The sequence below is a fragment of the Actinia tenebrosa genome, unplaced genomic scaffold (assembly GCF_029948245.1).
Source record: "Actinia tenebrosa isolate PJP-AT-01 unplaced genomic scaffold, QUT_ActTen_1.0 PGA_scaffold10__47_contigs__length_13832649, whole genome shotgun sequence".
NCBI lineage: Eukaryota > Metazoa > Cnidaria > Anthozoa > Actiniaria > Actiniidae > Actinia > Actinia tenebrosa.
Window position 1 is genome coordinate 13,123,145 of NW_028292570.1, and position 22,163 is coordinate 13,145,307.

General features: G+C 36.2%; 2 protein-coding genes across 2 annotated transcripts in view; both read right to left on the reverse strand.

Moving 5' to 3' along the window:
• The window catches only part of LOC116287386 (histone-lysine N-methyltransferase SETDB1-like), a 43,748-nt gene extending 22,094 nt beyond the window's left edge, over positions 1-21,654 (reverse strand). Inside the window, exons 1-17 of the mRNA XM_089027046.1 lie at positions 21,585-21,654; positions 16,660-16,733; positions 16,396-16,469; positions 15,790-15,848; positions 15,417-15,459; positions 14,800-14,877; positions 14,405-14,543; positions 13,477-13,544; positions 12,557-12,989; positions 11,822-11,965; positions 11,612-11,742; positions 11,126-11,324; positions 10,725-10,830; positions 9,881-9,950; positions 9,666-9,693; positions 9,216-9,304; positions 9,015-9,053 (exon numbers count right to left, since the gene is read on the reverse strand). Coding sequence (XP_088883172.1) covers positions 9,015-9,053; positions 9,216-9,304; positions 9,666-9,693; positions 9,881-9,950; positions 10,725-10,830; positions 11,126-11,324; positions 11,612-11,742; positions 11,822-11,965; positions 12,557-12,989; positions 13,477-13,544; positions 14,405-14,543; positions 14,800-14,877; positions 15,417-15,459; positions 15,790-15,842 — 1,620 coding nt within the window. The 5' untranslated portion in view covers positions 15,843-15,848; positions 16,396-16,469; positions 16,660-16,733; positions 21,585-21,654. The remainder of the gene's footprint in view (positions 1-9,014; positions 9,054-9,215; positions 9,305-9,665; positions 9,694-9,880; positions 9,951-10,724; positions 10,831-11,125; positions 11,325-11,611; positions 11,743-11,821; positions 11,966-12,556; positions 12,990-13,476; positions 13,545-14,404; positions 14,544-14,799; positions 14,878-15,416; positions 15,460-15,789; positions 15,849-16,395; positions 16,470-16,659; positions 16,734-21,584) is intronic.
• LOC116300488 (uncharacterized) lies at positions 887-7,777 on the reverse strand. The gene is made up of 8 exons (XM_089027045.1): positions 7,087-7,777; positions 6,623-6,694; positions 6,200-6,485; positions 5,692-5,935; positions 5,334-5,526; positions 4,777-5,126; positions 3,719-4,691; positions 887-3,600 (listed from the first exon to the last, which is right to left on the reverse strand). Exons 1-8 carry the CDS (start codon positions 7,549-7,551, stop codon positions 2,365-2,367), a joined length of 3,819 nt encoding a protein of 1,272 aa, XP_088883171.1. The 5' UTR covers positions 7,552-7,777; the 3' UTR covers positions 887-2,364.
• Positions 21,655-22,163: the final 509 nt, after the last annotated feature.

The following is a 22,163-nucleotide window of genomic DNA, read 5'->3' on the forward strand; positions in this document are numbered from 1 at the left end:
AAGAAAAAATGTTGGGAAAAAGAAAAAAAAAGAAAGTTGTATGAATACTAAACGCTGGCGACAATGAGTCAGGTGGTACCTGATGATACCCTTCTGAATATATTCAGATTAATATCTCGTGTGTGAGAGGGGACCAGCAGCCATGTATATCATTAGATTTATTTGCCATCTATAGTCGTCTTTGTTATTCTTTTGCGGAGCAATAAATTCTTTTTGTATTTTTGATCACAAATGGAAAAAAAAAAGAAAGGTAGTTTTACAACAAAAAATTAATGTAAGTAAGGCGCCCCTATATGCAAGGTAACAACAGGGAACCCGACTTTTGGAACTTTTTATAATTTTTTTTGCTCTTTAAAGGGTTTCTCCTGGTAAGATCAGTTTACGGCTACATCAGCTGTAATCAGATGTGGTTTATTATATAGATATCGATGAAATACCAGGTTTTCTCTAGTGTTTAAAGCTTGATATCTTCCACCAGGGGAAAATACCATATCTTTCACACGTGAAGATGTCGCTGTTGACAATAAAGTAATAAAGAATTTTTGAGCTTTTGTTTTATTTAAGTTTCAACGATATCTATGTAATAAATAGAGGATAGTACATGGCCGCGCGGAGATACGAATTTTATCTTCTCGTGTTTAATTTAGATTTCTCTCTCGTTCGCTGCGTTCAATTGAACACTCGAAGATAAAATTCGTATCTCCGCGCGGCCATGTCCTATCCTCTATTTATTCTTTATGGGACGCCCGATGTGTACATATGTAACGCACTTTCTTAAAAGCAGTCAAATGAAACGAAGCAAAAGCAATCAAAGTAATAAAGGGAGTATCGGCTTTATTTTTAAAGATCTATGAAGAATATCAATTAATAAAAACGCCACGAAATGTTTGCCCAGTAAACGAAGAGGTTTTATTTCGTTGAACTCAAAAATGATACAATCCTATGATATTTAATTTATGTGTGTTTACCTAACCAGTTGCTCAGACCGCTTACTCTCATGAAACAGGATATATCTTGTGAACGTCAACTTTGAAACAAAAGAATTTGACAATTTTTGATCTTAATTTGAGTCGTTCAATGTTTTCCGCCGCCCAATATGACGTACGTTTATAACTCGCACGAGAGACCGCAACAAGAGCAACAAGAAGGAAAGGGATATTGATCTGGGAATTCATTGTTTTTTACGGTAAAGGCAGATATAGCAAAGCATTTACTTTTCACTCCAAATCACTGTGATGAAACAAAAACGTCCAGTAGTTTGTAATTACTTCCTTTCTAATCTAATTGCTTGCTCTCTAATCTACCCGGCGCCACAATAATCTGTTCCTTTGCAAGGCGGCAGAGCCTCTATGAAAGCTCTGCTAAGAGAGAAAAAACCCTGAAGAATGCAGCTTGCGGGAGATGCCTTGACGTTTCAATAAACGAACTATAAATATTAATTATTCAGCTTCACGAAATACCCATGATCAGTAATAACGGCACCACAATTTGACTCTCTTGGGAATGCTTGCAAACCATCAATATGCAAGGTAACGTAAGTAGGCGCCCCTATATGCAAGGTAACGTAAGTAGGCGCCCCTATATGCAAGGTAACGTAAGTAGGCGCCCCTATATGCAAGGTAACGTAAGTAGGCGCCCCTATATGCAAGGTAACGTAAGTAGGCGCCCCTATATGCAAGGTAACGTAAGTAGACGCCCCTATATGCAAGGTAACGTAAATAGGCGCCCCTATATGCAAGGTAACGTAAGTAGGCGCCCCTAGATTACAACAATGAATCAATTTCTCTTGAAACTTTTACATTGATACCGCTTAATCCTGTAGATCACTACGGTGTTTGTTTCATGGCAGTAAAGTTAATTTTTCGAATTTGGTTTTCAACATTTCTCTGATATATTTACGTGACTGGTTTATGAAGTTTATGTCTGTAATGGCGCTTTCGGCTTATATTTGATAAAAGAGATCCTTGTAAATGAATCATGTAATACAACCAGCACTAGTAGTCAATAGATGTTTATAAACCCCTGCATGAATACATGATTGTTGCGAGATTTAACGTGCTTTTAATTCAGGCAGTGATCGCTAAACACTCTCGCTAAAACCGGTCTCAAAACACGGATAGACTCTTGTAAATCGTACATGTTTTAGTTTGATTTTTTCAATCTTTTACATTCACACAACCTTATTCGATATATTCTATGTTTTAGTTTGCAGCAGTATACAATTCATATCATATATCATTCAACCGATGGCCTTTTATGGAAAGTGCCCCTATATGCAAGGCGCCCCTATATGCAAGGCGCCCCTATATGCAAGGTAACGTTACCAACACTGCTGTCGTAAACAGTGTTCTCTGGTCCATACTATTAGACAAAGGAAGCAAAAGTCAAAGAGCAAACGTTAAAGTTGTGACAAATTTGCTGCTTGATGTTGATGAGGAATTCTTCGAGTTTATCCACAGGTGCCATTCCAACCATGGCTCCAAATACTTGCCCATAATAGTGTGGATGACTGTCCAAAAAATACACGTTGTTGTTTTGACCAACGAAACACACGGTCATCCCGTTCGCTATGATCAACGCTGCCAAGTTTCGTTCTCTAATTAGCCGTTGTAGATAGAAGGCAAGGGAACTCTGAGGTACTTGAGGATCCACAGAAGTAATAGAAAGATCCAAGGATTCCTCCAATGTCACAGTCACAGGGGCAATTACAGCTGTTAGATGGTGATTTGCTTCAGCTACTCTGAAGAATGGATTGCCTAGGGATTGCGTTACATTGTCATATACCTGGTTCCCTCGAGCAATGGCAGACAACAACAATGATAACCATGTTTGATTCAGATCGGAATTACAAGTCAATTGGAGAGTAGCATAATGTAGTGAGCTAGTGTATTCCTTTGCCATTAACAAGGAGATGAAAGTACAGGCATTAGAACCATTCCTTCCAAACAGAGTTGCTTGAGACAGCTGTGGTGGTAAAAACCAGAATTTGGAGGTACCAAGCGATGATTTAGCAATCTGAATATTAACTGCAACTGGATGATGCACAGACTGGGATGTTTGCTGGGAGCTTGCACTGACATTAATTTGTGGTTGCAAAACTGTAAAGGTGTCTAATTCTTGGTCAATGTAGGATTCCCAAGCTCTTGAAGAATAGTATTCAGGATCTACTGTTTGGTTGATGTGGATACTATCGTCATCACTGCCATCACCAAAATCATCATCATCTGAATGGTCTTGGGAAGTTGTGTTTGAACTGGATGTTGGTTTAAGGAGGCTTTCATTAAAGGAAGTTGCTAAGTTATTTATTGTAACATCAAGATTTTTAGTGCAGATGGGACATTTCTTTGCAACCAAGTTGAGACATGTTCTGTGGATGGTGTGGAAACATGGAAGTCTTACAGCATCAGCTGTTGAGTCAGTAACATTGCATTCAGTATAGTCACAGACTTTGGTTGCATCTGGGAATGTTGCTGGGGCAGACTTGCAGTGAGTGTAAGCAAATGGGAGAGCCTTTGCATCGACAGTTGAGTCAAAGGTATGAAGATGGTACATGTATTTCTTGTTATTTGCTTTGCCACTGCTATTTTGATTTTGCTGCACCTGAAACCAATACGTTTTGATAGTTAAGATTCTCAAGTCTCAATTTTTTAAATTTATATTTATAACTTACTATATATATAGGGGTTAAAAATGTTTTAAACTCATTAGGTAAACATACCTGTTTTGATTTACCCAAGTTTTTTCCAATTGACTTAATAGTTGAAAGGAGAACCTCTGCAGATTTTCCAGCAACAATACTCATATCTTTTTCAGAACACCCTCTTTTATAAGGTTTCACAAAACTGTTTTGGAAGTTCTGTTCCGACTTTGAAGCTGCCATTGCTGTTGCTTTTGATCTTATTTGCTTTGCATCATTGTATACCTGTACTCCGTCTCTCAGCATACTGTGCCATATCTCAACCTTTTTTTCAGTAATAAGAGTCATCCAAAGTTGTTTCATCTTGTAGTAGCTTGAAAAATAATTTTTATGGTACCATAAATCACTTAGCATTGATATTGTTGATCGATTGTAATGTTTTCTTCTCCAGATTATGAACAAAACCATTAGCCGCAACATTGTCTCAGTGTATTCTTCAAGATCTCCTGACCTAAAAATTAAGGAATAATGGAAAAAACCAAGTGGAATAACTTCTTCAAGTATATGAAGTAGACAAGAATATTCAATATCTTTGCAAAGTTTGAATTTCTGAAGTACTTTTGATCTAATTTTTAACCATCCCAGAAAGACAGCATTGATTAAAATATTGATGCGAAAAGGTTTGGGCTTGTTTGGTAAAACTGATCCAAATATCTTGTTGTATACATTTCCCAACATGAAGTTATACATCTTGATTATGTCTTCTTGAAGATTAAGAAAGACATGAAATGGGCCTTGCTCTGGGATTATTGAAAGAATACTTGGATTATTCGATTGAGCTATCAGCTTCTTTTGATAGAACCATGTTGGCCAGTCTCCAGGAGCCGGCAGTACATATTGCTGAAGGTAGTTATAAAGATGAGGGCATTGACCAAATATATGATGAATGGCTGCTTCATAGTCCTCCATACTTTTCAGAGATTGTTCGAACTCATCTATAAGTATTGTCGTACTCAGAGTGGACAGTTCACTATGTGAAAGCTCAGAATATACCCTAGTAAAATGGAAAATATTACTGTGAATTAAAAATGGCTGATGACGAATGTCTATATTATTCTAATTTATGCTATATATTTTACCTTAATTCTCTTATTTGCTGCTGGCTGTTTTTAGGACTGATTGAAAGTCCTGATGGCATTCTTGCAAGAAATGTTTGGTTTCTATCTTTATTAAAGGCATTGAGCAATTCCTTTATATTTGCTACAATTATGCCTCCCCGGCAATTTTTTTCTGTTCCAGACACTTTTACTTGGACACTGCTGTGTTGGCTTCCTCTTTTTAAAGGTAGGTGTACAGCTGGTATATTTTTATGGATGTCCAAAAGGCTGCTTGCCATATGTGTGGCAACAGATAGCTTAAGCTCTGATGGAAGCCTGATGGTTAAAATGTTATGGAAATCATCTAGAAGATTCACCATGAGAAATTGTCCCTGTTAGACAAGACAAAAAATATATAATATTCAAATAAAGCTGACTTGCACTTGATGCTTGATTAAATGAGCATCACCTTTTCCTTTCCCTTAGCAGTTCAAGATATTAGGGATTCCACTGCACACTTCTATATGTTTTTTTTTTGTTGTTGTTTTATTTTGTTTTTGTTTTTTTCCTTTTTTAATTATTTTTCAGAAAAAAAGTACCTTGATAGCAGCCATTATATGTTGTTGCAGCACTCCTGGGTAGGTGTGGATTAGCTGCTGCTTATGTTGATCAACATTCCTTGGACTGGTGCTAAAGCCAAGGACCCTTCCAGCATTTATGGCAGAACGTGAGGCTCCATGCTCTTGGAGAAAAAGGCCTTCATCTTTCTGGAGTGAGCAAGTTTTTTGTGATCTATTGATTCAGAAACAAAAGAAACAGTGTTGCTGAAGTAATAATTAAAATTAGATTCCAAAAAAGGGAAAGTATTATTATCCTTAGATACATATCACAGATATCTAGCTTAAAGCACCATTCCTCAGTCACACAGCTTATCATATGATATTATGAAACCTCTACCTGAAATAGGCAAGTGTGTGCAACAAAACAACAGTTCTTTGTTCTTGGACAGCAGTATATTCCTCACTGAGGCGGGCATCTTCCCTGGATATAGATTTTAAGACCAGATCATACAACCCAGGTGCATGACTTTTTGTAAATTCTCTCATCGACTGTGGACTGTAGAGCGGGGAATCATTGTTGGCTGTGTAGTGGTGGTACAATGCAAGTTGAAAGCGTTGCACTAGATCATCAAATGAGCTGTCTGTATTTAAAAATAAAATTGAATTAAATCAGAGCAAGGTTATAGTAACATGGTAGGTAACAAATTTAGTATTCATTTAAGTTTTTAAGCCTTGAATATTTATGAAATTGCTTATACATTTTGTATCTACTGATCCCATTGTTTAAATTATAGTGCAAAAAGAGTGGTTTTTCGAAATAAAAATCCTTTTTTTCATTCAATTAACCATTCAAGGTGGTTAAGTTTATTATGATAGATATATGAAAACAAAAAATTAAAAATTACCAACAGTGTTTTCTTTTTCCAGTGCATCATTCATTTTTTCCCAGGTGTCTCTGTCAATCACTACTTTTCCTCTTGAAGTTTTAACTTTATCAAGTTGTTGGTGCTGAAGTTCAATTCCACATATTTCTGATAGAGCATTGAGTCTTGTAAAAAGGTTCGAAAATTGGTTTTTGGTTTCTTTGAGCTTCTCTGTTTTAGGTGAGGTAGTGTCAATAACTGAAGATGAACTGCAGTCCACCAAGTTTTCATGGAGGTGTAAAATGGGCGATCCAGTAAACTGCCATATCTGTAAAGATAGGTCAATCATAAATTCCTGAACATGAAAAACTTGAAAATTGTTAACCCAGCAATGAGTTTTCCCTTTTATGAAAAAAATAGTAATAAAAAAAGGAGAAACGTTTTCAAAACATGTTTAGGAGTCACCTTTTTTAGCTGAAGTGGACTTGATAATACTTCGGAGGTTTTCCCTGCTTGGTCTTCGTTTTCTTTGTCACACTAAGAAACAAGACGTTTATTTTCGTTCATGTCCCTTATTATAACAAAAAATTAATATAAAACATTTTCCATTTAGGATTAATTACTGCTTGACGTTCGTACTTATTTTAGAAGGTGGAAAATGCTAAGCAAATCAGAAACATGCACTTTATGAAAAACCTGCACCTTGACCTTTGACTGTAAACAAAGAACCGAAACGTTCAGGAGAAATTAGAATTTTAAACGATAACAAAAATATCAAAGCTACAGTTTTTCTTAGGTAAAAGGTAAACAAAAACTTTACACATGCGTCTGCTGCTTCAAACTGACAAAAATGTTAAAGAGAGAGACTGCAATTCAATTCCAAAAGCTTCAAAGAATGAGAAAGAGTAGAGTTGTTTTGTTTTACTTACTTCTTTTGCTCGCGCTGCCGATGCGTATAGCTGGTGGTTTTTAAAGTCTTCGTCTGCTGTTTGTTTGCATAAATTGCACCAACGAGTTCCTGGACAATACCCTTGTATGCTTGATCCAACATCATCAAATACAGCGTAAAATCTTTGTGGTATTTTGTTCGCATTTAGTCTTGAGTGCTTGAAATAGTCTTGTTTTGGACAAGCACATCGTAGGTTTTCCCTCCGTGCGACATCCCAATGGTACCGACAAAGCCGGGAATTTATCGGCAACCGTGTTACCCTACTTATCTCCGAATTCACCGCGTACAGTCTGCCTTGGCAAGCCCTTCCTGTTCTTGTTTTTTCAGCCCTCATGCATATACCAGTCTTGTTTGAACCATGTATTAAGACTACCACTCGTAAAAACAACAACACGAAAGTAGCGATAGCAGTACTCGACGGCACGCGACCCACTTTACGCTTCATTTCCACCTTTGGTGCAAACGTAAAACTATGTGGTGCAAAAAGTATGTTATTGTAAATATGACACTCTAGCTACTCTGAGAATTTCTCGCTCGGCTTTGCTTTATTCGCTTCGGCTTTTTGAATTTCGCGCTATGGCAGCAAGGTTTGTTTACAAAACAAATAATATTTTAGCGCATGCGCATTGTGTTTTGCAGCGGTGTTGGCTTGGGATGAATAAGGTGTGATGACGTCAGATAGTGGAACATGTTGGATAGCTGGAGCTGAATCAACCAAATTTCACTATTGAAGTATGGCTGTTCTTTATCAATTTGAGCCGGAAATTGCTTGAGGAGAAGAATATAATACACCCGATGAAAGTGTGAGCGAGGACAGTGAGCTAGAAGAAGTGGCGAACGAGGAAAGGCTTCAAGGAATCGATGTGGTGTACGTGTCAGCAACTTCATCTTCACTTCCATCTTCTTTTAAGCCAGTATCTTCCTCATACATTCAGGGAAGGTAGATCTTTAATATCTTAGATACCACACATGCTGATCTTTTTGCTAAGATAACCGTGCATTCACCATGTAATTATAAATTGGCGATATCAGAACTAGCACAACGCAGAGGGCTGAAAAAGCATTTCAGCGAAATGAATATGCATTGAACGTATATGTATATGAAATAGAAAATACCGAAAAAAGCTCACTCATTTGGAATATAAGAACGTAATAGAAAATACTTTAAAAAACTCACTTATTTGTAATATTTGTTCAATTTGGAATGAGCCTTCTCTGTCATGAAGAGAAACTCTTAAATGCAGTCCTAAGCACATCTCGGTTCAGACACAATAGTCGTGATGCATGTCATGTCTAATAATTACGTTGAGTTTAACATCAGAAAAGATTGAAATCTTGCGTGAAATAAAATGTTTCATTTACCTCATAATCTTTTACCTAATAAGCTCATTTAACAACATAAACACATATCAGCTAGCTGTTTTCATCACGACACATTGTTGACTTTAAGATCGATTCCTAGAAGCCTTTCCTCGTTCGCCACTTCTTCTAGCTCACTGTCCTCGCTCACACTTTCATCGGGTGTATTATATTCTTCTCCTCAAGCAATTTCCGGCTCAAATTGATAAAGAACAGCCATACTTCAATAGCGAAATTTGGTTGATTCAACTCCAGCTATCCAACATGTTCCACTATCTGACGTCATCACACCTTATTCATCCCAAGCCATCAAATCCGCGATATTCCACAGGGAGCCCAGCTTAAGTCATTTCGCAACTTTGACGGACGATATCACCCCAAAAAACGCATTTCATGGAATTTTCATTTCGATTTTCAAAATCAACAAGGTTTGATGTACATTTTAAGCTATGATGTGTCTCGCACCTCAGAGTCCCTTTAAATATAAACAGATAAAAATACTGCTAATTATCTCTAATAATGACAAATAATACTTTCAGATATACTAACAGTTTCTGCTCCATGGGAGATATCAGGTAAGAGGATATTCTACAGTCAACAATAAAACACTTAATAACAAGCCAATAATTAATAATAAATGGACATTAATGTGAGACTGGTGAATGTTTAGAGTTTAGTAGATGACATCTTGACCCCTTTGAAAAAATCCCAAAGATATATAATATATATATAGTATAATCTTCAACTCACTTTTGTATTGATTGGTTTATCTGTGCAGGAAATATCAGGATCAAAGCAGAACTGGTCGATAGTCATGTTACTGGAGCCTGTTAGTGTCACTATAAAAAAACAAGATATTAGCCCATTAGAATATCTCATTATGTCGAAGGAGATATATGTATATGTTATTTACAGGCCAGGAAGTCCAGATATGTAGGGATAAACTGTACTCAAGGTCTTGAATATATTGACTGAGGCAGTTATTAGGGGGACAGCAAATGACTAATATTCATTTATCTTACTTTAATATTATTGTCCACTTATTTAGCAATCCCTTATCCCATGCCCATGTTCATATGATGGACTGCGCCCAGATACTGAGTAAATATAGCCCTCTCAAACAGCCAATCAGAACTCATATTTTTAGGATAGTAAATTGGAAAAAAATTAACGTATACAAGATAAACTCCTGGTACTTACAGTATCTTCCAACATCAGCAATTGATCTCTGAAAAAACAAAACGAATACTACTATTAGAAATAAACACTAGTAGCGATGACATGATGTGTGAGTTAGATCTATTACAGTACATATCTTACCAGTCTTTTGTTACAGTGTGCACGGTAATACTATTAGAAACACTAGTAGTGATGACGTGATGTGTAAGTTAGATCTATTACAGTACATATCTTACCAGTCTTTTGTTACAGGGTGCACGGTAATAAATTTCTTTCTTGCTTCTTGGATGACGTTTAGTTATTTCTCTAAGATACAATGATAACAAACATTGCCTTATTAAAGCACTGCTCACACAAGCTAGCTGTCCTCTCCAAAGCTTGTGCCATGCGTTATAAGCTTAATATGCTATATTGCAATGATATCATGCTGCTGTTGGAATGCATGCACTGTTTTGTCAAGAGACCTTCTATGCTTTGCAGCTTTCCCCATTTCAGCCATATGGTTGCCATTAGCAACAATGTTGTCATTAGCACGAGTGGGGAAGCACAGGTGGCATAGCGGTGTGAGCGCTCGCCTCTCATCAATGCGACCCGAGTTCGAGTCCTGCCGGGTTCGGTGTTGTATGTGAGTAGAGTTGTTTGTTGGTTCTCTCCTGTGCTTCGAGGGTTTTCCGGGTTCTCCGGTTTTCCTCCCTCCGCAAAAATCAACTCCTAAATTCCAATTCGATCATGGAATGAGGGCCACAGGTTTGTTAGCCACTGGCTATTAAGTGCTACCCTCGTGAAAAAAGGACGATTAGCGACATGGTTGTCATTAGCGACATGGTTGTCAATAGTCACATGGTTGTCATTAGTGAAATGGTTGTCACAGCGACATGGTTGTCAGCAGTGACATGGTTGTCATTAGTGACATGGTTGTCATTATCGACATGGTTATTAGCGACATGGTTGTCATGAGCGACATGGTTGTCATGAGCGACATGGTTGTCATTAGCAACATTGTTGTCATGAGCGACATGGTTATCATTAGCAACATGGTTGTCATTAGCGACATGGTTGTCAATAGCAACATGGTGGTACCTTTTCCAGTTGAGCATCAGTGGCAGAGACAACATGTTATGCTTGGATTTTTCTTTGATATCAACTTGTTTTGTTTGACCACAATGTTTACCGCACTTATGGGGACCTGGAAAACATGGGAAAAAACTTTCATCAACACCCTGAAACAACCTCTGGGCTGATCTAATGTCACTGCATGGCTAACTCACAGATTGAACCCTTTTGGAGAGATGAAAAGACCTAACAAACTCTACTTGCATGTGATGCTGAGTGCAGGAATTGAATTAAGACCCCAGAGGTGAGTAGAGTACACTACAGCTACCTTACATTTCACACAGGTTAATACTCACCCAGTATTGCAGGTTAATACTCACCCAGTATTGCAGGTTAATACTCACCCAGTATTGCAGGTTAATACTCACCCAGTATTGCAGGTTTAGGGATAAGTGGTGTTATTTCTGGCAGGGGTCTTGACACATGCAATTGTTTCTTTTCCTCCTGAAGCCGTTCTTGTATCAGTGCTGCAGCATCGTGTTTAGAGTTGCTCAGCACAGGTTTGTGTAGAGATTCCTTTATGATATTTACATTGGAAAGACGCTGCTTCCATGGCACTTCGCACTTCTGAATGAGAATGAATGAAATATGAGAACAAATACAAATGAAAAATACGAGTGACAAGCAATGGAAAATAGTAATGGTAATTACTCGGGCTTTCAAAGAAATGCTATGAAGCCCGAGCTCTCGCAGATATGCATCTAGTTTTTTAATTAAATTTAAATTTTTTAAATTTTAAATTAAGACAAACAGACAGACAGACAGATAAACAGACAGATAGACAGTCAGATAGACAGGACAAACAGACAGACGGACAGACAGATAAACAGACAGATAGACAGTCAGACGCTAACCAGTTTATTCATGACAGGAGACATGACTGACACAGCTCCATTATTAACCATTTTACTTGTCATGACGCCAGTACTATCAGCACCAAACGTCACCACATTTGCACCAACATGATTGAAGTTGTTCTTGGTAACTGAAAGATAAAGTAGAACAATCAACCACATCCCAGTAACAGTATAATCAGATTATTAGTGTACGGCACCAAGACATACTCAGTCCTGCCGTGGTTCTCTTTCTCATGGTACTTGCTTGTATGATGGATGCCGTGCTGTCATCAGGGGTATGGTTTATCATTGGAGAGTTTGACCAGCCAATACTAACAGTACTGTCTGGAACAGAACAACTGTTGTTGGCTCCTGAAACAAAGAAAGGTGTTCCATATCATGTTGTTGTCTCTTATCACTCAGCATTCACATGTTATCGATGATGACCTTAAACAACCTCCTGAGCTGGTCCAGGCACAGCTTAAGCTCACATTTGAAATCGAAAATTCATGTGTTAAGTTTTATGGAGGGTGTAAACCAGAGATAAATAAGAGAAAATCCTTGATTGAAGGGAGAGACCCAGCAACCTTTCTTCACTTGTAAAGCTGAGTCCAGCAATTATTGAATTAGAGACCCAGAGGTGAGAGGTAAGGGTTCTTCTGTTACACTATCCTTGATTCCCAACAACATAATCATTTAAACAATTTACAAATAATGACCAACAATGAAGTAAAGAATGAAGACTCAGAATTTTTTCTGAGTTTTTCAATAAGCAGCTGCATAAGTTGCTTGATATACTGCAAGGATCAGCTCAATTTGATAAGTAAAGTAAAGAATGCAAAATTTCTTCAATGCACTTTGAAATTCCACACCTTCACTGAAACATGTGAACATGAGAAACTGAGAATTCAAAACTTAGCACACAAGAGTAAAATAATATCAGCTATAACAAGATGTACATACTTGTCAAGCTCATAGTTGCTTTACCAGTCATGTTCGTCATCCCTTGGTTGCTTGGTAGTATATTTCTCAGTATCGCCATTCTTTTAGTGTCTGTCGGCATGTGTATTCCTTGGTTGCTTGGTAGTATAGTTCTAGGTGCTGTGCTCCTGTTGGTGTTTGTACCTATTGTTTTATGTGTTGTTGTGTTTGATAATGGTGTAATGCTGGGTGTAATGCTGGATGTATTAGTTCCTATCGTATGTTTGCTTGTACTTAGTTTGATTCCAGGTTCTCTTGATGGGCGAGTAGTATCCCTTGTAGATAATGTAGTGTTGTTTGTTGATGTTCTTAATGCTTTGTTTGCTGTTGTGTCAGATTCTCTTGAAGTGTTCTGCTCAACCTGGCTGCTAGTTTGAGACAAACTTTGTCCACCTGAAGACGATCTGGTTGAACCCTTTGATGAACATCAAGATCAAATGTTAGTTAAACTAAACCAAAGTTATGTATAAAAACCCTCAAGTCGTATCCAAACCCAGAAACAACCTCTGAGCTGATCTAAGTCAGGGCACAGCTAAATCACAGATTGAAGCCTGAAACAACCTCTGGGTTGATTTAAATCAGGGCACAGCTAATTCACAGATTGAAGCCTGAAACAACCTCTGGGCTGATCTAAGTCATGGCATGGCTATCTCACAGATTGAACCCTGAAACAACCTCTGGGCTGATCTAAGTCAGGGCATGACTAACTCACAGATTGAACCCTGAAACAACCTCTGGGCTGATCTAAGTCAGGGCACGGCTAACTCACAGATTGAATTAGAATATAGTTAGGTCTGTTAGTATTTGAAAAGGGAGGTAGGAAAATAAGAGAACCTTTGAAGGTTAATTAGGTCAAGGAGAATGACTGAAGAGTTGTAATACACAGCAAGGTTAATATTCACCTGTGCTCCTTGCACTACTTGTTTTACAGTCTGATTCCTATTTCTTTCTGATTCCTCTTGTTTTTTACCTGGAATTGTTACACAATTGTAGGAATTGTATCAAACAGCCTGACGACATGGATGAGATTCTAGATATGAAAGGATTTCAATTTTACAGAGGTTTTGCACCATCACATGCCTGTGGGCTGCCTGTGGTTGGATGGCAGAACAATAAAATCCCTTTGCTCTTGGGAATTGCATTCTTTCTTGTGTAAAACGGTTGTATTGTTCCTGCCATCTAACATGGCTGCCGTCACGTGTTGGTGCAAAACCTCTATTGTCAAGAGAATAACAAAGATGAATGTTGTTCAAGAATGAAAAATTATCCACCATTCAGTGTAATGGCAATTTTTAAATTAATACAGCCCTTTTACCTTGAGCGTAATGTTTTCCTATTTCAGACCATGTGTCATTCCCTAGAGTATCATTTCTTTGTTTAACGGTTGCACATGAGAAGACACATGAATATGGATACAGCTCAAACAAAGAATCTTATTCTCAAGACCATGTGTCATTCCCTAGAGTATCATTTCTTTGTTTAACGGTTGCACATGAGAAGACACATGAATATGGATACAACTCAAACAAAGAATCTTATTCTCAAGACCTTGTGTCATTCCCTTAAGTATCATTTCTTTGTTTAATGGTTGCACATGAGAAGACATGTGAATATGGATACAACTCTAACAAAGGATCTTATTCTCAAGACCATGTGTCATTCCCTAGAGTATCATTTCTTTGTTTAATGGTTGTGCATCAGAAGACACATGAATATGGATACAACTCTAACGAAGAATATTTATTATTTTTAAGCAAAGGCCACATGGTCTGTTATATGAAAACATTACACCCAAGACCCAAGGTAAAATGGTCTACTGGTCTACAGTACCTTTTGGATCAGTTTTGCTGTACAAAGAGAAGCCAAAGTGAGGGCTGGTTAATCTCATGTCCACGTATGGTTCATCTGAATTCTGGGGAGCCTTGCGCTGCCTTTTGTTCTTCTTTGAGTTTGAGATTATACCATCCACCTGTGGTTTAGACGATACAAGCATGGCAACAATGTACCACTGAGCCTCACATGCTATACATGTTATTTATCATGACTAATGGGTACAACTCTAAGTTAATGTTTGAAATGTGAGCATCATTCTAAAGTCTTTTACACAGCATTTAATGCTCCTTCTTATTCACTTTTTGTGCACACAATTCACATTAAAATTCATAAAAGGTGGAGGGTTAAAAAGGTGAAAAAAGTACTGATAGCTGCAGTATTATCCTGCTTACCAAAGCTTTGTACAGTGGTTCAAGACGAGTAGAACCTCTGTAGATCCATTCTGACCGGTTATCAACCTGAAATAACATCTAATGACACAAACACAAACAGGTTAAACAGGTTAATATAACATATATGAGATATTAAATGGGCAATCTTAGACCAAACACAAACTGGTCAAACAGGTTAATATAACATATATGAGATCTTAAATGGGCCATCTTAGAATAAACAGAAGTTTTGGCTTTTATATTTTCTGGCTAATATACAAAAAACACACGTTTCTAACTCAAAGGCCATGCTTCACATTCAAATCTAAGAGGAAACTATGTTATTCGGCTTTGGATATATTACATTTTACTGCCTGCTACTTGGTCCTAGATTTCAGATCTCTGACCAACAATGTTTTTAAAATAGGTATATATTATGTAGGTCAGTAGGGAGGGGGAGATGAGTGAAGAATGTCACCTAAGTGTCCCAGGTTTCAGATCTCTGACCAACAATGTTTTTAAAATAGGTGTATATTATGTAGGTCAGTAGGGAGGGGGAGACGAGTGAAGAATGTCACTTAAAATAGTACACAATAATAATGAATGTTTAAAAATAAAGGTAAACAGATGGCTATTACCTTAACCAGACTACAGTCTACTTGCATCACTTTAGCCTTGAGCCTAAAACAATACAAAGATAAGAGTAAGTATGCAGTAGGGTATCTGGGGGAACCTCCCACCCATCCCTCACCCCCTTTGTATTGTCAAAAATGTTCATTAATGAAGGTAATAGCATTATAGGAACCCCCCATTTCAAAATCCAGATCTGTCACTCATATGCTGTACTAGTATGTGTACTGCTATCTATATATTAGTGTAGTAAATAATAATATTAATAATTATTATTTTTACCTTTATATAGCACACATGTAAAAAAATCTTTCAAGCTTTACAATAACAGTAATTAAAATAATTATAAATAGTTATATTAATGATAATCAATATTATTACCATTTGCCCCTCCACTCTGTCTTGACCCATTGGTTTGTCTTGAGAAAAACCATCGGTCTCTAATGATAATAATAATAAAGACATTAATAGATAAATGGAACACGAAGAATGGGTGTATCGAAGGAATGGAAGAGCTTTAGAAGAAGAAATGGATGGATGGATAGATATATAGATAGATAGATGAAGGCAGGATTGAAAGACAGATGGATGGATGGATGGATGGATGGATGGATGAATGTGGATGGATGGATGGATGGATAGATGGAATAGAATGGATAGGTTGGGATAGATGAATTGGGTGTGTGATTGGAATGAAATGGAATGGGATGGATAGGATGTAATGAGATGGATGGATAGGATGTAATGACATGGATGGATAGGATGTAATGACATGGATGGATAGGATGTAATGAGATGGATGGATAGAATGTAATGAGATGGATGGATAGGATGTAATGACATGGATGGATAGGATGTAAAGACATGGATGGATAGGATGTAATGACATGAATGGATAGGATGTAATGACATGGATGGATAGGATGTAATGAGATGGATGGATAGGATGGGTTGGATAGATATTCATAATACAGTAAAGTAACATACATTAGGGAATTCCTCCAAATACTCTTGAATGAACTCCTGTGAATGTTCAGCAACTTCATTCCATACTTTATCACCTGATAAGCAAACAAGATATGACTCTCCAAGATAACACAGTGTGTTGATCATAAGGATTTATACCTACCAGTATGGTACACATGATGTAGTTTGTATATAGTGTGTTGATCATAAGGATTTATACCTACCAGTATGGTATACATGATGTAGTTTGTATATAGTGTGTTAATCATAAGGATTTATACCTACCAGTATGGTACACATGATGCAGTTTGTGTAGGGGAAGGTACTGAGCAAATCCATCATCAAAGAAGATTAGGAATCTGAAATAAAAGATCAATTGTCAGGTCATAATTTAGCAGTGCCCTGACATAGATCAGCCCAGACATTGTTTCTGGGTTCAATGTGTGATTTAGCCATGCCCAGTGACTTAGACCAGCCCAGAGGTCATTTCAGAGTTCAATCTGTGAGTTAGCCGTGCCCTGACTTTGATCAACCCAGGCATTGTTTCAGGGCTTGCTCTGTGAATTAGCTGTGCCCTGATTTAAATCAACCCAGAGGTTGTTTCAGGGTTTGATATTTCTTGTCTATAATTTGGCCAAAACACTAAATTAATTGGTAATTAATCAATCAATCAACTTTATTACATAATCTTATACTTGAGAATATTACAAAAAAAGGTAGAAAGTGGAACATGTTAATGTAAAAGTTACTCAGAAATAACTAAAAAGCTAGTCTAGCTGAGTAACTGCTTATGTTATTTAACATAAAGACGGTTGGCAAATAAAGTTGTTGAGCAAAAAAATATAAAGACAAAGTGAATAACAAGTATGTAAATAATGTTTAAGTGGAAATATAAATAATAAATAATATGAAAATAATAGAAATAAATAAATAACAAACCAATACCAGATGAAGACTCAGTTGCTTTTGTATGAAGCTAATAATCGTTCTTTTAACTTTGATTTAAATATCTTGATTGAAAGTCCCTTAAGATTTTCATTAAGTTCATTCCAAACAGAAGCTGCTGAAAAACCATTAAATTTACCATAATTTGTTCTTACGAAATTAATATAATACGAGGATTTTGATGCAAGTCTAGTATTGTATTGATGTACAGCTGAAATTTCTTTGAAGAATTCATCAAAGACTTTGGGAAGCAAATGATGATGATACTGATACATAAAAAGTGCATTTTGACAATAAACTAGGTCAATTAACTTCAATAGCCCAAGCTCTTTAAATAAAGGTTCTGAATGATCATCTAGTTTAGAAAAAAGGTGATTATTAGATTATTAAATTAGATTGATAATTGTTGCCCCACAACAGCAAGCCATAGATTAAAAAAGGAAAAATTAAAGAATAATACAATTGAATCAACAGACTGCTGTTGACAAGGTGTCTGATCTTAGATAAGATTGCAATACCCTGAGAAACCTTTTTGCCTAATTCATATATATGCTTTTTCCAGTTTAGATTTGAATCAAAAATAAGACCGAGATATCGAACATGGCTATCATGTTTAATTAGTTTGTTAGCTATAACAAGAGATAACTTATGCCTCACTTTCTTTTGTGGACTAGATGGAAAACTACAAAATTAGTTTTATCAATATTTAATGATAATCTATTCGCATACAACCATTGGCTTATTTTATGCAATTCATTGTTCAAGTTAATTTCTAAGCTATGTACATCTTTGTCAGCGAGAAACAAATTTGTGTCGTCAGCAAATAAATGAAATTCTAAGATATTTGAACTTTTTGAAATATCATTAACATATAGTAAAAATAATAATGGACCTAGAACAGATCCTTGTGGTACACCACATGAGATTAAATGATAATCAGAGTCGGTGCCCCTCAAAGAAACAAACTGCTGCCTATTGCATAAATAAGAGGCAAACCAATTGTATGCATTACCGCGAATACCATAATACTCAAGTTTAGATAATAATATATCATGATTAACAGTATCAAATGCCTTACTCAGGTCCAAAAATATACCACAAGAATAGACACCCTTATCAACTGTAGTCTGGATTTTATCAGCCAAAAGTAAAAGAGCATGAATGGTGGAGTGTTTGGATCTAAATCCAAATTGATTACTAATCAAGATAGATGGCTTTTCTAGATAACTAACAAGTCCATTACACATCAACTTTTCAATAATGTTATTGAAGTTAGACAATAATGAAATAGGCCTGTAATTGGAGATGGTATGAACAGAACCCTTCTTGTGAATGGGAATCACCTTTGCTATTTTAAATTGGTCAGGAACTGTACCTGGCGCAAAGGAATGGTCAAAGATTACCTGTAATGGATATGATAAGACCACTTTCAAAGTCTTCAACAAACATGTTGGAATACTAAAAGGTCCACATGCCTTTGAAGAATTGAAAGTAGAAATAACATTCTCTATTTCCAAAGAAGAAGTAGGAAACAATAAAAGGCTTGAAGTCTGCGGATTATCTAAATAGAAATCAAAATTCTTAGTAGCTTGTGGAATTAAAGATGCTAATTTATTACCAATATTAGAGAAATAACTGTTAAATTCATTTGCAATCTCTTTTAGATTTGTTCATGATTGTCCTTAACAATTTTATTTGGAATACAGAGTCCTTGTGATTTTAAATTAATCATTTGTTTTATCCTTCTCCATATTTCTTTAGTATTTGATTTATTGGAGGGGAAATATTGCTTGTAATAGTTACTTTTACTAAGTTTAATTAAATGATTTAATTTATTTCTATAATGTTTATACTTACAATGGGCATAATTACTTCTTTTCTTGAGAAAATGCCAATAAAGTCTGTTTTTGTTACAGATAGAAACTTTTAATCCAGCTGTGATCCAAGGCTTATGGTAAAATTTAGATTGTTTCCTAGACAAAGGCTTCAAGGGTACATGCCTATTAATAATATCAGAAACTCTGGAATAAAACTGATCAAACATGTGCATCACATTTGGTGACCTATAAAATAAAGCAGTCCAATCAATAGAATTAAATTCAGTGATCAAGGACTCTGCATTATAATTAGAAAAATCACGCTCATATATTTTTTCATGTGAAGATAAAGCATCTAAGCTGTTAATAATTAGGAAGTTTGGCAAGTGATCTGTTAAATCAAATAATATATTGCCACTAAATGTTTGGAAGTCAATTGAATTGAGAAAAATGTTATTTATCAAAGTAGCAGAATAATTTGTTACTCTAGTAGGTTTTAAAATATGGGGTTCAAAGAAATATGAGTTCAGAGTATTAATGAATTCTTCAGTAGAAGAATGGTTTTCATAGTTTAATAAATCTATATTGAAGTCACCAGCCATAACACATCATTTCTTTTCTTTATGAATCTTGTCAATTATTGAGAATAGATTTGTCGAAAATGATTCCAGGTTAGAATTTGGATGTCTATATATAATACCACACAAGATATTATTTAACTGAATTTCAAACTCTACCCAAAGTATCTCACTCTCATCTGAGCAAGAACTAAGATCATGTCGTATCTGAAATTGCAAATCATTTCTTACATAGAAGCACACTCCACCAGCTCTCTGTGTAGATGGCTGAGAAATGAATACATAGCCAGGTAATGCAGTATTAATTATTAGGTTTACTGTTAGAATTATTGAGCCAAGTTTCTGACAAGCTTATAATACTAAAATTATATTTCAATTCATTCAGCATTTGATAAAGATTGTCAAAGTTAGCTTGAAGACTTCTAATATTACAGTTTAGAATCGAGAATGATTTTTTGCAAGAGGTCTGTATTTCAGATGAGCTATGAAAGTCATGACAATTGAAGTAATCAAAATTAACTTTACAAGGTAGATTAAGATCAGGATCAATATTAGAAAGAAAAGGAATTCCATTGATTTCTGAAAGAGTTCGAAACAAAGGTAATTCTTGTAAACTTAAATTAGCTACATTATTAGAGCATAAACAAATAGTATTTGAATTAAACGAAAGCTTAAGTAGATCCTCATTATTATCGATTGAGTAGAACGGGAAAATTGAAAGGCTGCAATGATGGCAAAGCCAATCAATATCCTTAGAGGTATCATATTTATAATCTCTAAGAGAAAGGTCGGTGCACTTTAAATGACTACTTTGATTACAAACAAAACATTTAAAATTTTCGACCATTTATCTTAATAAAGATTTTGCAAACACTGTAAACAGTCCTACCTACATCTTGCATTTAAGAGCTGTCATCATCAGTATCATTATCAGGTGTATATTGTCTTGCCATTTCTTGAGATTCCAGTTTTTCAAGATCTCTAGATGAGGTGATCTTTACGGCCGAGCTTGACTGTTTTCTTCTCAAATAAATCGAGCCATACTTCGTCCAAATGAACTTGTAACGTAGCTTCTTTCGCGTGTCCAAAGTCTGTTTATACGGTTTCTTTCTTTTAACCGTCAAACTTTCTTGTATATAGATCTTATTGTCACCGTATCTACCAAGGCCAATATCACTTATATTGTAGCTTTTTAGCTGCTTTTTGTATCGAAAGAACTTATCTCGCACCCTTCTGTTTGTGAACTTGACGATGATGGCAAGGGTAGCACGAGGTCCACTCGGATTAGATGGAATTGGTAATCTATGACTGATCGAGATATCAGCATCCTCGATTGGGACATGAATAAGTTTGCCAACTGACTTCACTATATCATCCGTGTCTTCACCAATTATAGAAGGTATGCCTCTAATTTCTAGGCATTCACGGCGATGCAATTCTGCTTTGGCTTCGTTGAGCTCATTTCGTAGAGAAGCTGTTTGCTCCTTCAGAAATTGATTTTCACGTACAAGTTTCTTTTGCTGATCCTCTAAATTAAATATCACTTTGTTAAATTCATCGAATTCGTTACTTATGAATCCATAGAATCAACGAGAGGTTTTAATTTCGCATCCAACTTCTTGTCGATGGCGGCCATCTTCTAATTCACGTGTTCGAGGACTGTATCAAGAATCGAACTTAATACGATCTTCAATTCCTCTTGATCAATACCCATGGTTTTACTTTAGGTAAACATACTGGTAGAGGTTTAAATAAATCAAAAATATAACCAAAATGTAGACAATTAAGAAAGAAGGGATCGGAGCTACAAAAAAGGCGCCATAACTGCATGACAACCGCTGACAGCTGGAGGTTGTGATATAAGACTGACCTGTTACTGTTCTGTGTACAACAGATCTCGGCAACTATTCCTGCATATAACACATCAAGCTTGCCTTGACTTCATTGTGTAAATTACCTTTAAGTAAACTAGAATCATTAATTCCATTCCTTTTTTTCTACAGTGATTTTAACAAGGTGCAACAAGAGTGACAGTAAACAAAGCACATGCATGCTGACACCACAAACACACGCATAAACATCCCTTATGTTACCTTACAGACTATAGTACTGGTCAATAAGACCTGTGCCTATTTATTGTAGTACTAACACATATTACGTAGTGGGGGAGGGGAGGGTGGTCAAACAATTGCAAAGAAAGAAAATGCATGTAACCTTCTTTAGCTTCCCGCCAGGATGCAGCCTCGTCTGCTGTCTCTCTTGGTCTTAACGCTACGAATAATCAGTAATTTAGTATCAGTTCATTAGATATCATTTTTTACTAGAATAAACTTTGTTCTCTGTCTGCTATGCTACAGTATCTAATAAACAATAAACCTTGGGCATAATGTTTTCCAATGTGAGAACACATGTCATTCCCTTGAGTATTATTTCTTTCTTCATCAGTAAT